Below are 14,771 nucleotides of genomic sequence, written 5' to 3' on the forward strand. Positions count from 1 at the left end.
CAATAAATGGCTTTGATTGACAAAATCTGGACCTAGAAATCCCTTATTGCCATGGGTCTTCTGAAAACTTTAGTACAACTTGTTTCCCACTCACTAATAAACACGATTTAAAAACAAAATAAAATTCCTTTTTAGTATCCAAGGTTCAGAAATTAATACAAAAATTGTAACCTAGCAAACAAATTCATCAAAGTGAGAAAAAGTCTTAAAAATGATTCACTCTACTTGGGCTTTGGTCCCAACATAGAGACCTGGGAACTGCAATACTGTTTCTTATCAAGCTTCTGGCTATGTGTCTAGGTGACTATTGATCCCACCTGGTTAGGTCGACTGTTGAACTCGGTCCTTCATGCTTAATGTTTAGTTGTCCATTTGTCATCATACATTCCCAGCTGCTTTTCATCGATCATTTGTTAGTTGGTGGCGATGTGCTGCACAGCTCCAGTGAATACTCCACCATGAACTATTCAGCTAAAAAGAGGGTGTACAAAGAATGTTAATTGATTGTCTTCCTCTCATGTTGCACATTCATTTGCACTTTGCTCTAAACTTGCAGGTCTCAAAAGAAACTCATTGGCTGTTGCCGCAGGTTTTGAAGTGTTTAGCGCTGGGCTGCTGCCTGTTAAAGTTGCCTCATCATTTCATCTTTCATAGTGTCATGCTTTGTTTTTTCACTCTTTCTTACTTCGTGATAGTCTATGACCCACAATGGAAAAGATGCCTCATTAAAGCAGACACTTTTCCCCATAGATTTAAATTCCTCATAGAGTGGGCTAACTCACCTAATCCATAACATCTCATTAAGGTTGAGGGGGTTGTAGGTACCTTCAGTAAAGGAAAGGATAGCCCAAGCATCCTTCAAGACTAACTGCTGAGGACACTTGCAAGCTAGCTTCTCCTTCTCTAAGACCCTGTCTCTTTATTATGCCTCTCCTTCTCCAACCCTTCATTTGTCGCACTGTAGAGTCGCTATCCCTTCTTCTGTTCCTTTTTGACAAATTGTTTTACTGAAATTGTTTAAACTTTTGGTATCTTTGCAGATTTGGAGAGGATTTTCACAGCTGCGCTGGCAAATGCCCAGATACTGATCCCCAGCGAAAAAGCGAGTCTAAGCAGTATGCTTCTGGAGGGGCACACACTCCTTGCTTTGGCCACTGCAATGTACACTTCTGGTGGCATTGATCAGGTAATATTCTGTTAGTGATTGCCATTGTTCACACTCACCCACATGTGAACAAAGTCGAACAAGATGTTCACCCTTCCCCTTAATCACCACACTGCCCTGTCATTCTCCCAGAAGCCCCACTTCTAACCTTAGTTTTCCCCATAGCTGCATTGCCATCTTTTCTTCCTGCAGAACCCCAGTGCAGGAGACACTGACCCCCCCAGTGCTATGCTGCCATGGTCACTCTTCCCTGAGTCACACTCTGTGTCACAGTCTTGCAGAGGTGCACTGCAAATGTCACTCATCTACATTTTAAATAATTTTGTGGAAAGTACGCACACCCCTTATAATGTATGTAACTGCGGTATTTCAATGAATTCCAGCATGTGTATTTTTTGTTAGGCATTGATAAAATCATAGGATCAGCGAACGTGTTTTGCTCAGGCTGTTCATTTGCCCTGGAGTTTTTTCAATGTGCTTTCGAAATTTCTGCAGTTCTTTAAGGGAAGATGTCCTTACATCCTGGCATTAGAAATGGGAGCCAAGTCTGCACGTTACCGTACAGTCAACCTTAAATCCAATGGTCCATCGTCATTGCCATCTAAAAGACCATCAAATATTTCAGTCTTATATGTGCACTTCCTCTGTTACTTTCTCCCTTCAACTATAAAGTCAGTGACAATCGCCTGTAGGGCCCCAGAACCATTCTGCCCCAAGCTTCACATATAGTGTCACTTTCTTATCAAGCTACTCTTTCAGAGAAGCGCCATCCCCAGATGTTCACTACCATTTACGCTCTATAACAGAACAGCACTTCCAGTGGTGTTACCCCGTAGAAATTAAATTAGGATTTCATTGGCTTCTTATGAACAAGAGCAGTAATCTACTGCTTTAGAAGACCTTTTCAAGTACCCCTTAGAATTAGACACATATAGATCACAGACAAAGATAAAATGTCTCCTTGAGAAATGAAAAAGGAAATACAATTTCAGTACAATACAGATGTCTTTCAACAGGATCAGAATGAACAAATGCATATTTGTGCATTAGAATTGCATTCCCATAATATATTAGTACAGGCAACTCTTGAAGTCCATGGGAAGTACAAAAAATGTCTTGTGCCCGTTGATGGGACTGGAAATTCTAGCTGCTGAAATTACCCTTGTCAGATGGTACAGTTAGTCGGGGGAGGGTCAGAAGAAAATCACACTCACAGCTTGAACCGTAAGGGTTTACTACAAAATAGTTTGTTACCAAGGGAATCGAATTTGCTAAATCCAATTCCCCAGGGATATCCTCATTTGTGGCAGCATTTTTCCCTTGATGGTTCCAGAGGAACATTCTCAATTCTAGAATTATTGGAAATCTTAATTGGATCCGTAGTGTTGTTTCTTTGTCCACTGTCCCCGTTTTTGGTGCCCTTCAGTCCATACTTCCCTTCTGCTGTACCTCTCTCTAAACATCACTGCAGTGATCTCATTATAGGCCAGATTGTTATCCCTCTGTGTAGTCCCACCTTTATCCCTCTCCCCACTGCCGCTGCCCTCCTCCTCTGCTCCCAGTGTGCTCTTCTTTCTAGGAGGACTGGTTTCCCTCTCCCTACGGCAGATATCTACACATCCATACTGCAATTTCTTTACTCTCTGTGGTTGTCCGTCTCACTACAGGCCCTACCTCTGTACCTCTCCTCAGGCCTCTAATGCTTCTGTATCTATACCCATGTCCCACTCCGCTATCCCTATCCCCAGACCCTATTGCTGTTCCTCTTCAAAGGTCTTACCGCTGCAGTCCCTCTCACTACTTTTTCCATTAAAACCTCACTTATTTCTTTTGTCTACAGATTGTTGGTGTGCAGGAGCAACATGAGGCCTCTCTAGAGACGGTGGATCCTCAGCTGCTGAAGGTGGCCCTCACTCCATACCCGAAACTTAAGGCTGCACTCTTCCCTCAATGGACGTCTCACAGTATAGCACCTCCCGACATCTCGCTCTACCATCTCATCCAGGTACTCTGTGACATTTAGGGGGATTGCTGCACACTTGATGGCATCAGGTACTCAGTCCTTATGCAGCTGGTCTCTGCTCATTGACTGTGGCAAAGTCTACACCCTCAATCTGCTCTCTCACTTATAGTTGTCTTCTGCTCCCTAACTTAAAGAAGTGACCCCTTCTTCCTGACTTAGGTGGCCGGTGTGTCAGGACTAAGGCAGCCCCTGCATCCTCAATGGTCTGTGTTAGTGGTCTCTTCTCATTGTTGGAGAAAACCTCTGTTCTTTGACTGAGACAGACTTTTTGGTCAAACTGAATAACTGAGGCCTCTGCTCCCTCTCCCATCTTATTTCTGCTCCTTCGCTGACTGTGCTATAGGATTCAAGTTGTATCCTACAGACGGGTCCCAGATAGAACAACACTGTGGTTGCTTGTACTCTCTTCTAAAGGGAGCCTTGCCTGGTAGTTCTATACATGAGGAGCAGGGCCAGTATTGATTCACATAAGTTGAGGCGCTGACTAGAGTGGCATGTCGGATGTCCTTTTTAACCTCTGTAGGGGTCGGGTTTGTTCCTGACCGCTGGAACGGTCTTCAGCTCTTGATTGGTACTTTACAAACAAAGTAAAACGATGGTTTTAAATCATGCTCACTTCAAAGCCATTTGTTTTTGCAGTTGTGTGATTCCTGTATCCTGCAGGGTCACCAGGATCAGGAGCACTGCTGACAACTATAGGGAAGGAAGGCGAGGGGGTTGCTGATGCTTGGCTCAGGAGTCGAGGAAAATTATGAGTAGGACGCTTTAAACTGTTGTAAGGTCCTCGTACTAAATTAAATGCAACAATGTCAATATTTCTTCAAAAGTTTCCCCGAATTTTAATTTCAAATAATACGATGGTCTCACGCTTAGCATCCAAAATATAATCCCTTATGTTGCTGAGCAGTATTAAAACATATAACTTATTCTGTTGTTGCCCAGTTTTGGAGACAGTGCAAGATTTTTATGCTGATCTGTCCGGTAATGCAGACTTTTCATAGATATTGGAATGCTGAAATAGCACACTTACATCTGATTTTTGCTCATCGCCTGTGTAATTCAGATATAGATCCACATATAAAGATGAGGGTTATGTAAACTTTGTATATTCTTCTTTAAAGCTTTCTGTTCACCTTCAATCTCCATGAGCTTCCAGCTTGTACCAGTCTTTTTCACAGCTGCATCTCATCAAAGCCGCCACAGCATTTTTTATTCCACTTTACTAACATTCCTTTGCTCTACCAAACTCACTTAAAGATTCCAAACAATGTATTTCATGATGACGTTGCCATTTCAAATAATCTCAGTTTAGTATATTTAACTATACCATTACATAAAGTGGCAATCGCTAGAAGTGATTATATTCATGAACTTAGAAACATTCATGCCCCAAGGGCGATGTTACTAGAGAACCCAGATGAAAGTCTTGTGCCGCCTGTGTGTGGCCGATGGTGCTACTATAGATGGAGAACATTACAGTCTTTTGTTTTTGTACAGAGCACACACTACACTGGTGACACAGAGAATGGACTAAACTCGATGGGGAAAAGATGGCGCAGCTGCTGGAAATCTCAGGGCAAATTCGACAAACGATGCGAATGACGCAGCGCAGCTTTTCCATCTTTGGTTGGAAGAGGCTACGCTGACACTGCTACCGCCGGTACCAGGCTCGGCATGGAGAACAGGCGCTCCTCACCCTGGTTCCCTCGGCAGCTCACAAAGCCTGAATTAGGACTGAGACAGCTCAGACGGAAATGGTGAAACACTTATAAATTGGAGCAGAAAGAAATATTGAAGGGAGCGATGCTTAATTATAAAGAACTGATCATCCAAACTAAACAGTGCTTTTACTTTAGTAGGATTGGCGATGCAAGGAATCCTCTGAGAGAGCTTTAATGAGGTATCATTCGTTATCTGACAGAATGAGTCAGTCAGTAGTGTCCACTCAAGCTCACTACAATTAATTCAATGACTTCTTTGTAGAAGAGATTCGCTTGATCAACAAATCAATAAAAGACAGCCTAGTGGTGGAGTGGTTAGATTCAGAGGACGCAGAGTAGGCAGATGTTGTTCTAGCTGATTTCACTCCCCTGGGGTATTATGCACTACAAAGCCTCTTGGTTACATTTAAATCAGGCTCCCGAAACTGCCCTCTTCCCCCCAAGAGTAATGAAACTTTTATCTCCTACCATATTAAACCCTATCGGTAAAGTGCTTAATACTTCCCTACAGACAGGCATGGTTCCGAGTGTCTTTAGAACGGCAGTAGTGGTCTCTATGTTAAAAAAAAAAAAAGTGAATGATGAACCTGCTATGCTAAAGAACCGCAGGCCCATTTCGTAGCTCCTCTTTTGCGTCAAAATATTCGAAACGCATGTTGCTGTGGAGATGTATAATCATCTTCAAACTGGAAAATATTTAGATCCTAATTAGCCAGGTTCCGACTGTTGCATAATATTGAGACAGTCCTTGAGTCAGTTATTGATGATTTGAGGATGAAACCAGATGCTGGCCAAATAATGGCTCTGATATTGATGCTTTTGACACATTAGATCCTGGGCTTCTCCTACTGTGTGTGAGAGCAGCAGGGTTATAGGAATTATATATAAATGGCTTAGCTTGTTGTGTAGGTTCTCAGTATGCTAATGAGGCTACTGGATTTGGGAGACAGCATCACATGGATTGTGGCTACTAAGTAAAATTCCACACTACATGACGCCTGTTGGCCTAATGTGGGTTCTCCGGCTAACTAGCAGTGCCTCATCTCTGACCGAGATGATGGTGGCAACCAGGCGCATGACAAGAAGACTACTCAGGGGAATTGTGGTCGATCAGATCCCATCGCTTTCTCTCAGTTACCAAAAAGTCTCATGCAGGCAAAGACAACAGAGGCAGAATATAGCTCAATAAGGATTTATTGAAGTAACTGCATCTTCAATAAAAAGGCATGTATTGCAATAACTAGGATGATAAAACGCAATAAAAGCAAGCAGGTGACTAACAGAGTAAAACACACGAATAGTCCTTCCATACTGTCATTAGGAGCAACGTATATATTTCTCCTACCTACACTATGTCTGAGCACACTGTAATAAGCCTAATCTGCCCTTCAGGTTTTCCCGCTGGGGGTACACCATCCCTAATACCTGGAGGAAGAAGCCTGTAGTCTAGAGAGACACCGTACCCATGTGTATCAGAGGTCCGGCCGTCTAGGCAAGTAGCTGCAGCAAAGCGATTGGCAATCAGCATACAGTCATGGCCATCTGGCTGGAATCTACCTATAACATGTCTGGGATAAAGGGGTGTTTTTATAATAAAACAGTTGACATTCTAAGAAATGGTCCCCACGTGTGTTTTTTGTGAATGTTGGAGACACAACATACCACGTTTGTCAGCAACCCTATCTGACTGTAGCCTTGGAGAAAGCACAGAGTGAAATAAATGTCCTACTAAGAACGTAATGCTTTCCTAGGCAAAAGTACAATGAGATGAATAAAATAAAACAGCACCACAAATGTTGCTATTGCTAGAAAAAGAAAGCAATGCTGAATAAAATGTAACAGGGTTAAAGAGCACAACGGCAGGCCTAGTTAACATAAAACAACGTGTCTACAACATGGCTAAAATAGCTATACAACCAGCTTCTTCCTGGACAACAGAACTCAAGCAGGACACCTACCCCCTTTTAAAGCGGCTGAAGAAAATGCAGATTATGGAGTCCCACAAGTCTCAGCCCTCTTGCCTAGTGCTTAATTTGTGCGTGTTGTTTCCGGTGCGGAACAGCGGCACTTATTTTTCTGCCTCAAGCAATTACTGCGATCAAAAGTCACATATGGGAAACAAGGAGGAAGAGAAAATTGAAAAAGCGTCACAATGGGAGAAAGCAGAAAGTTGCAAGAGTGAGTTGAAGGGGCAGGGAGTGGCTGTAAATGGATTAAAGAGGCACAAGATGGCTTCAGGATTATGCTGCCTCAGTATTCCGTGCTCGCACATTTAATTGCAGCAACCAGGTGTTCAAGAGGAGGGCTTTGGGCACCAGTACGTTTTTATTTACAAATTAAGCACTGCTCTCACCCCACTTCTTCAACATATATCTGCAACCCATAATCAAGAGGTTAGTTAGAAGAGGATGCTGGGTCTTTAACTGTGCTGATGACTCCCAGATCTTACTCTGGAGGATCATCACAGGTTCCACTCTCCTTTTCAAGACTTGATGCGTTTCATCTATGAGTAGATGAGGGCCAACTCTTTGAAACCGAATGCTGAAAAGACTGAAATAGTGGTCTTCTACTGGCCTACTGAATTATGTCTATTCCCCACACCAAAAGTGGTAGCAAAATGCTTGGGCTTTTGAGTGACCCAGCATCTCTTTCTGTGAAACCACAAATCAACAGCATGGTCTCTACAGGAATATTCATGCTTTGTATGATAAAGAAACTTAAGACCACATGTAGGTAGCTTTTTTAGGTTGCAAACGCCCCAAATTCGCAGAATCAGGCTATTTGCGACCAAAGAAAACCTTTTCCTATGTACAATACCCTATTTGGAGATTTGGTAACCTGTTACCGAATCGTAAATTGGTTAGCGATTTGGTATTAGGAAGGGGCGTGTTAAGGGCGTCCCTTCCTAATAGCGACTCGCAGCCCTGTGTACCAATGTTTTGCAACCGGAATACGGTCGCAAAGCATTTGCTTTTTAACAACAATTTAAACTTGGTACTAAGGCATTCACAAATGGAAAGGGGTTGTCAAGGGACTAATTTCCCTTTGTGAATACATGTGAAAATGTCTTTTAAGAGCAGGCAGTGGTGCCATGGACCACTGCCTACTCTTAAAAATAAAACAGAAAATTTTCATTTTTTTCCTTTTTAAACGCATCCTGTTTTCTTTTGAGGAAAACAGGCTGTTTAAAAAAAATAAAAATGGATTGCTTTGTTTAAAAGCAAATACAAACACAGTGGTCTGCTGACCCCAGCAGGCCACCATCCCTGTGATATTTTGCGATTCCCAGTGGGTCATAAATTGATAACCTTCCTCATTAATATCAATGAAGTAGGTCTATTTGCAACTCATTCGGAATTGCAAACGAAATTCAGTGGAGTTACGTACATTAGGAATTGCAATTTCCTATTTGCGATTCGCATGGAATCGCACTTAGGAAATCGCAATTCCTAACGTACGTACATGTGGCCCTTAATATCTATCTCTCTGCTAGTGCGTTTGCTTCATGAGGCTGATTACAAGATACCCTTCCTGGAGGAAGTTGATATTAACTTGTTTACGGGCTGTGTACGGGATGCCGCCTTGGTTGATTCCGGGGCTTTGGAACACACCTGCTCCTTAATAGTCTTTGGCGTGGATTTTCCGGTCTTGTCATCTGCCGAAGTGGAGAACCTCCTGCTTTCAATGAACACTGTTTGAATTGGATTTGGTCTAAATTGACACTGGTACATGAATTTGGCTCTTAGCCTCATGCTCTTTTTTAAATTTAGGATTATTGTGCTTTGGTGTCCTCTTGACTTGTTGAAATGATGTAAGGTTTTAGTTATTTTTTTTTTGACTTAGGGCATTTTTTTGCTTAGGCTTAAACCACTTTCTACCGACAAGGGGAGGGTGTAGTGTAGCCATTTTTTAATGTAGCTTTTGCACGTTTGCTTAAAGTATTAGGCCTCTGTGCACTCTGTCCTAGATGTATTTTATTTAGCCTCGCACTGTTTTTTTCAATAACCAGTTTCACGGTCTTGTTTTATTTTCTTCTATCACACTGTTTAGCTTACTTCAGCACTGGAGTTCTCAAACAATACATTCTTGCTCGCTCTGTGCTTCAGTCAAGGATACAGTCTGGTACATTGCCGATAGACGTGGTAGAAGTTTAGTCTTTAGGGTTTGAAGAAAGTACACATTCTTACATAGGGACGTTTCTTAGAACACCGGCGTGTTAGTTATAAAAACACTTCCTAGTCCTGGTACACGTAAAAGGGAGATTCCGACCAGGGAACCACAACTAGACGCTGACTGCCCTGTTGCAGATGCGGATCCTGATCACAGGCCTTTGCTCAGGTAGTGCCATGAAAACAATTATGACAGCCGTTATAGGGGCCACTTAGATTATGCCAACAGCATTTTTCTGGGGCTGTCAGAGGTGACTTGCTGCTCCAGAATGCTGCAATGAGGTTGACCTGTAAGGCTCCCTTGAGGGCACACACACGCCCCCTCCTAAGAAAACTCCATTGACTTCCAGTTGCATAACGCATTCATTTTAAAGAGTGCAGTTTAGTTTTCAAGGCTATCTACGTTCAGCCACCGGGCTTCCTTGCAAAACGCTTAAACAGATGTACCCCTAAGAGAACTCTGCACTCTTCCAAGGCCAATTTGTTGGTTGTGTCTTGGTTCTATAAGTCCAGGACGGGTTTGGCTCAAATTCTCTATTTTGGCTCCTATGATATGGAACTCCCTTCGATCACTAGCATCTTTAGATAATTTTAGGCATTCGCTAAAAACGTGGCTGTTTAAGAGGGCATTTGGATCTGACACATAGCTCTCGAGGTATCTGTATCGCCCTTCATGAATATTAGTGTCATGATACCTCAGGGTGACTGTGCACTCTATAAGTTTCTAGACCATAAACATAACCATGTATTTAATGGTGCTTTCATGTGATGATGAAGGAAGAAAAAGCAAATGCCTATTCACACACAGTGCGGTCAAGTGGAAGCTGTTATTGATGCAAGTTTTCCTGTTTCCAGGTTGTGCAATTTAGTCACATATCTCTCATTCAGTCCCACTTTAGGTTATCAATTCAGTCTGTGGCTGTAGCCATTTGGGTTAGGCCTCACCTGGCAGTTTAGGATGACCTGTTCCCATGAAGAGCTGGGTCAGTACTGATTTGTATAAGGCTAGCCTCTATCTAGAGTGGCATGGTGGATAAAAAATGATGAACTGCAATATGGCCCCAAGCGATCACCAGTGCCTAAGCTTAATTCAAGCATTCTGTCCATCACCTTATTGTTAGCTTCTCTGATTGAGATAACGTTGTCCCTGATTGACTGAGGTGACCTGCATGTAAACAGCCTCTGCTGTCTGACTAACAGAGGCATTCTCTTTTATCTGACTGATGGAGGCAAACTATCCTCTCCCACTTAAGCTGACGGTGCTCACTGAGTCATAGAGGTGTCACCGTGCTGTGACTGATGGACGTGGTTTCTGAGCCCTGACAGAAGAGGCAGCCTCTACTCCCTGAGTTAGGCATCCTTGGCATTCTGACTGTGTGAGGCAGTCCCTGCACACTTGACTGGCTGGCACATCATCTGTACTTACTTTCTGGTGAAGCTACCCTCTTCTCCCTTGCAATAGTAACCCATGCTCCCTGGCAGGGTTCACCTCTACACATTGGTGGAGCCAAACTCTAGACGCTGGCAGGGCATCTTTGCAACTTGATGAAGGTGTCTTTGCACCCTAGTGTAGGCATATTTGTATCATGACGGAAAGTGCCTTTGCATCCTGACTGAGGTATCTTTTTGTACATGACTGAGGCAACCTTTGATATTTGAGGCTGACTGAGGCAGCTTCTATACATTATTTGACCAGGCTGTACTTTAATGCCTTGCATACTGTCTTGGCTAACTGCGGGATCCTCTGCACCATGTAAGGTATAATCACTGTTAAGTATTTATGATGCTGAATTGGCTGCCCAATATCCATTTGTGTTTGCTTATACAGTATGTAAAATCATGGGATTGCACTTCTGCTTATTGGAAGACTCTTCAGGAAATTACAGCTTTTAGTTCTTTTCAGAATTGCAAATAGTTTCTTGTTTCAAGTAGTGTTGATTCAAGTGTTTTGAATAGAATAGACTCCTGTTCCTTGTAGTCAGTATCCCATTTTACCATTTTGTCTGTGAATCAGTTTACTGGGGGAGCTGTATGAAGTAATCTCTTGCCCAAGAATATAAGATTTGTTGATATGGCAGCTTACTGTTGATAAAATGCTTTTTGACGATGCTATTATTATTTAATGTTTTAATGAGGGTTTGTATTAGGAGTACAAGACTCGGTCACTGGCAGAAATAATCCCTATGTTTCTGATTTGTTACACTTGTTTGGATATGGTTAAGGTGAAAGTGGCCAGGTCATTGGTAGTCAGTTTCTTTGTTCTTTATTGAGAATCAAAGCATTTGATTTAGAAACATTAAAACATTACAAATTTGTGGACTGCTACTCTCGGACATTGGTGCGGGAGAGGGAAAAACCTTTGTGGGTTTCTTCAGGAGTCTTTACTCAGCAGGTTATTTGTGTATTAGACACATACTAAAGTCATTAGCAGTGTTGCACTCCATCACAGTTTAAAAGAAGATAAGAGGACAGGGCAGTTGCAGTGGTTTTAAAACCTAGACAGTGCTTAAGCTACTTTTCTTTTTACAGGACAGGCGTTTGGGGTTTTGTAAATTGTAATTTGCAGTTTATCTGTGTATAAGGCACATGCTAAAGTCATTATTAAGGTTGTACTACTACATCATAGTTTGATAGAAGATTAGACGACCTGTGAATTGCAGTGTTTTTAAAATCTAGAGAGTGCTTTTTTATACATATTTTATTGCATTTTCATGTTATTACAATTCTCACTGCATCAGACATTACAAACAAATCAGGTTGCTGTTACATATATAGAGGATCTTATGTGCTTCATGTAATAACCAATCTTTAAGATCATTACAGCAGGTAGTGTGACAGCATTTTTGCTAACACCCTCATAGCGCTCGACCAAAAAGCAACTTATAACAACAACTTGCATCCCTCTCCAATGAAAACAATATAGACTAAGTCAAAAGGATACTAGCTCTTGGGCTCACCACATAGTTATGTACTAGATAGCATATTTTTATGATGTGTACAGTAATTGTCATGTCTTGGGGGGTGGGTTAACACTAATCCTCACTACTGTGGATGGTCTGTTCTTTAAATTGTTCCAAGAATAGATCCCAATCCATAGCAATAGGTGTCTTGTGCAGCCCTCTGTATTCTTCCCTATGCAAAGCTCTGCTCTCCCCATCTTTCCACCTCCTCTCTCCAGTGCACTATCTGTGGAGGTTTGGAGGATTTACAACATCTAGTTAGTTAGCGCTTGGCCAGCAGTGATGCTAAATGAGTGAATCGTGGGAGTACCTTGTCCTTTTGGGGCGAGGGCAAAGACCCAATATTCAGGAGTCAGGGGTCCGCCAATGTGATTGCCTTGTAAGAGTTGTTAGAGACTGGACTATTTCCTCCCAGTAGTTCGCTAAGGCTGGACAGGACCAGAGCATGTGAAGCAGGTCCACCTCAGCGTTCCTACAACGGGGGTAATACGCCGCTGCACCTGGAAATATTTTATTTGTCTAACCGGGCGTAAGATATCCTCTGTGAAAGATGGAGATCTGAATATATTTGAACTGAGTATTGTGAGACACTGTTTTGGGAGACAGCAACAGAAATTCCCAGTCCTAAAATCTAGTGAGTGCTTAATCTACTTAAAAAAAAAAAAATTATAAGGCATGCATTTGGGGTTTTATAAAGTATAATTAGGCTTCCCTGTTTTCAGTGCCTATTTGTTGTGAATTTGGGGCGGGGTTTAATTTTTTTCCATTGTTTTCAAAAACTGTAAAAATCAGGTGTCATCAGTGTTTACTGTATTTTACTCCTTACTAAATCGCCTGGATAGTGTTTTTCTGGTGCTCATAAAGAAATTTGCTTTTATTCCTTACCTTCCTCATTCATTCACTTTGCCAATTACTCCTCCCCTTTTCCTGGTCTTATCTCCATTTTTTCAACACTGCCTTTACATTTTCTTTCAAGCTTTTTTCATTATTTCACTTGTCTCTTGGCCTGTGTGAGTTATTGATAGTTGGAGGCACATGGAAACTGAACTCTGGTCTTCACAAAACTGCGCACTTGCAGACCACAACACACTTTTGGATTATAAGGATACAGACCTTGTCACACTTAATGGAGAATCGTTGATGTAAGCGCAATTGTAAGGACACCTGAATAATTTTGAATACATCACCTTAGAATTAATGACTCATAACCTTGACTCATAACCTTAAGTGCAATGAGGCCCACAAGAAAACAACTGTACATAGACTAACTACCAAATATCCTCTGAAATTATGGTTGCAGACTAATTAAGAATAGCGCTGAGGAATTCAAGGCCTTGCTTCATCTGGAGAAGTATATGTTGGCTAGAATCAGCTGTGTCAAGAGCTTAGAGGAATTGTCTTAATAAAGAAGATTGACTTACATGAAACTGTGGATTTGACAATATTTGTATGTAAGTGCTCCCACCCATTAAAATTGATTTTGAAAATGTTCTTTCCAAATTGGGGGTTATTGGAGTGGCTGCCCCTTCAATGTTACTGAGCACAGTAATTGACATTATTTAAGTGAACTGAATAAACATGCAGCAAAATAGGTTTGTTTGTGCCTGCAAGGATCCTGATACCTACTGATATACACCTCTAGACGACAGCAACTCTCTTGACCTCATTGGGATACTCACTGAACCTGCCATTTCACAACTGACTTCTTAGCAGAGGCTCTCCTTCATTGAAGCCATCCAGTGCACCTTTGAGCTAGATGAATGAGTCCAGGACAGTTGGTCTATGATCTTGATGTTTCAGCCTCTGTCATGGGTCTCAGTGAGAATGGCTCTGAAGTGTTTTGGCCTTGTAGCCTTCTATCCTCTTGCATCTTGCTCACCAACCATGCAGCATTGCACATGCAAACTCTACATTGGAATCTGAGGTCTCGGTGGGCCCAGCACCAGAGGAACATATCAGACTCCATCCAGGTGTTGGAGGAAACTGCAAAAGATCTGCAATGGTGGCTGCTCATCTGCAATTGAACCTCTATTCCTATCCCATCCGAAGTTGACCGTGGTGACAGATGCATCACTACTGGGTTGGGGAGTTTACTTTGAACAGGTGGATATCAGAGGACTCTGGTCTCCTCAAGACTTGCCTCCACATCAATTTGCTTGCCATTAAAGGGCTTCCTGTACACTATCAAGGCAAGGCTGGTGCAGGTTCTCACAAGACGACACCACCGCCATGTGAGACTGCAACAAGGAGGCGGAGAGGGGTTCTGGGTCTCATGCTAGAAGGCTCTACAGCTCTGAAACTGGCTGAATTGTTAAAGCATTTCCTCAGGGGTATACCACCTAGCAGGATCTTCAAACTCCAGGGCGGTGCCCATCCAGAGGTGGCTTCCAACAGTAGGGAGAACCCAGGCTTGATCTTTTCTCCATTGCTGAGAATGCACAATTTCCATGCTTTTGCACACTTGAGTTTCCCAGAAGGCTATCCCTCTGAGACGCATTCCGTATTAAGTGGAAAACAAGACTCCCCCATCTTCCTGCTGCTACCTACCAGGTGGACACCTTACTGGCCAAACTGTCAGGTGTATTATTGTTTTTCTTGTTTACAGCCAAGCAGGGACTTATTGGGGCACTGTTACGTTTTTTGTTGTTCCTTTCAGCCTTTTTATATTTGCCGGACCATCTGTCCTTTTTCAGGTCATCCGTTGTGATGCATCTTTTTAAAGAATTTGGGACG

General features: G+C 42.4%; 1 protein-coding gene across 4 annotated transcripts in view; it reads left to right on the plus strand.

The window, feature by feature from the left end:
- The window catches only part of SPG11 (SPG11 vesicle trafficking associated, spatacsin), a 579,875-nt gene that overhangs the window by 261,794 nt on the left and 303,310 nt on the right, over positions 1–14,771 (plus strand). For all 4 annotated transcript variants that reach the window (XM_069222954.1, XM_069222953.1, XM_069222956.1 and 1 more), the window contains 2 exons: positions 1,041–1,186; positions 3,006–3,170. In XM_069222954.1, the coding sequence (XP_069079055.1) occupies positions 1,041–1,186; positions 3,006–3,170 (311 nt within the window). The remainder of the gene's footprint in view (positions 1–1,040; positions 1,187–3,005; positions 3,171–14,771) is intronic.

This window comes from Pleurodeles waltl, chromosome 3_1 (genome assembly GCF_031143425.1).
Source record: "Pleurodeles waltl isolate 20211129_DDA chromosome 3_1, aPleWal1.hap1.20221129, whole genome shotgun sequence".
Lineage (NCBI taxonomy): Eukaryota > Metazoa > Chordata > Amphibia > Caudata > Salamandridae > Pleurodeles > Pleurodeles waltl.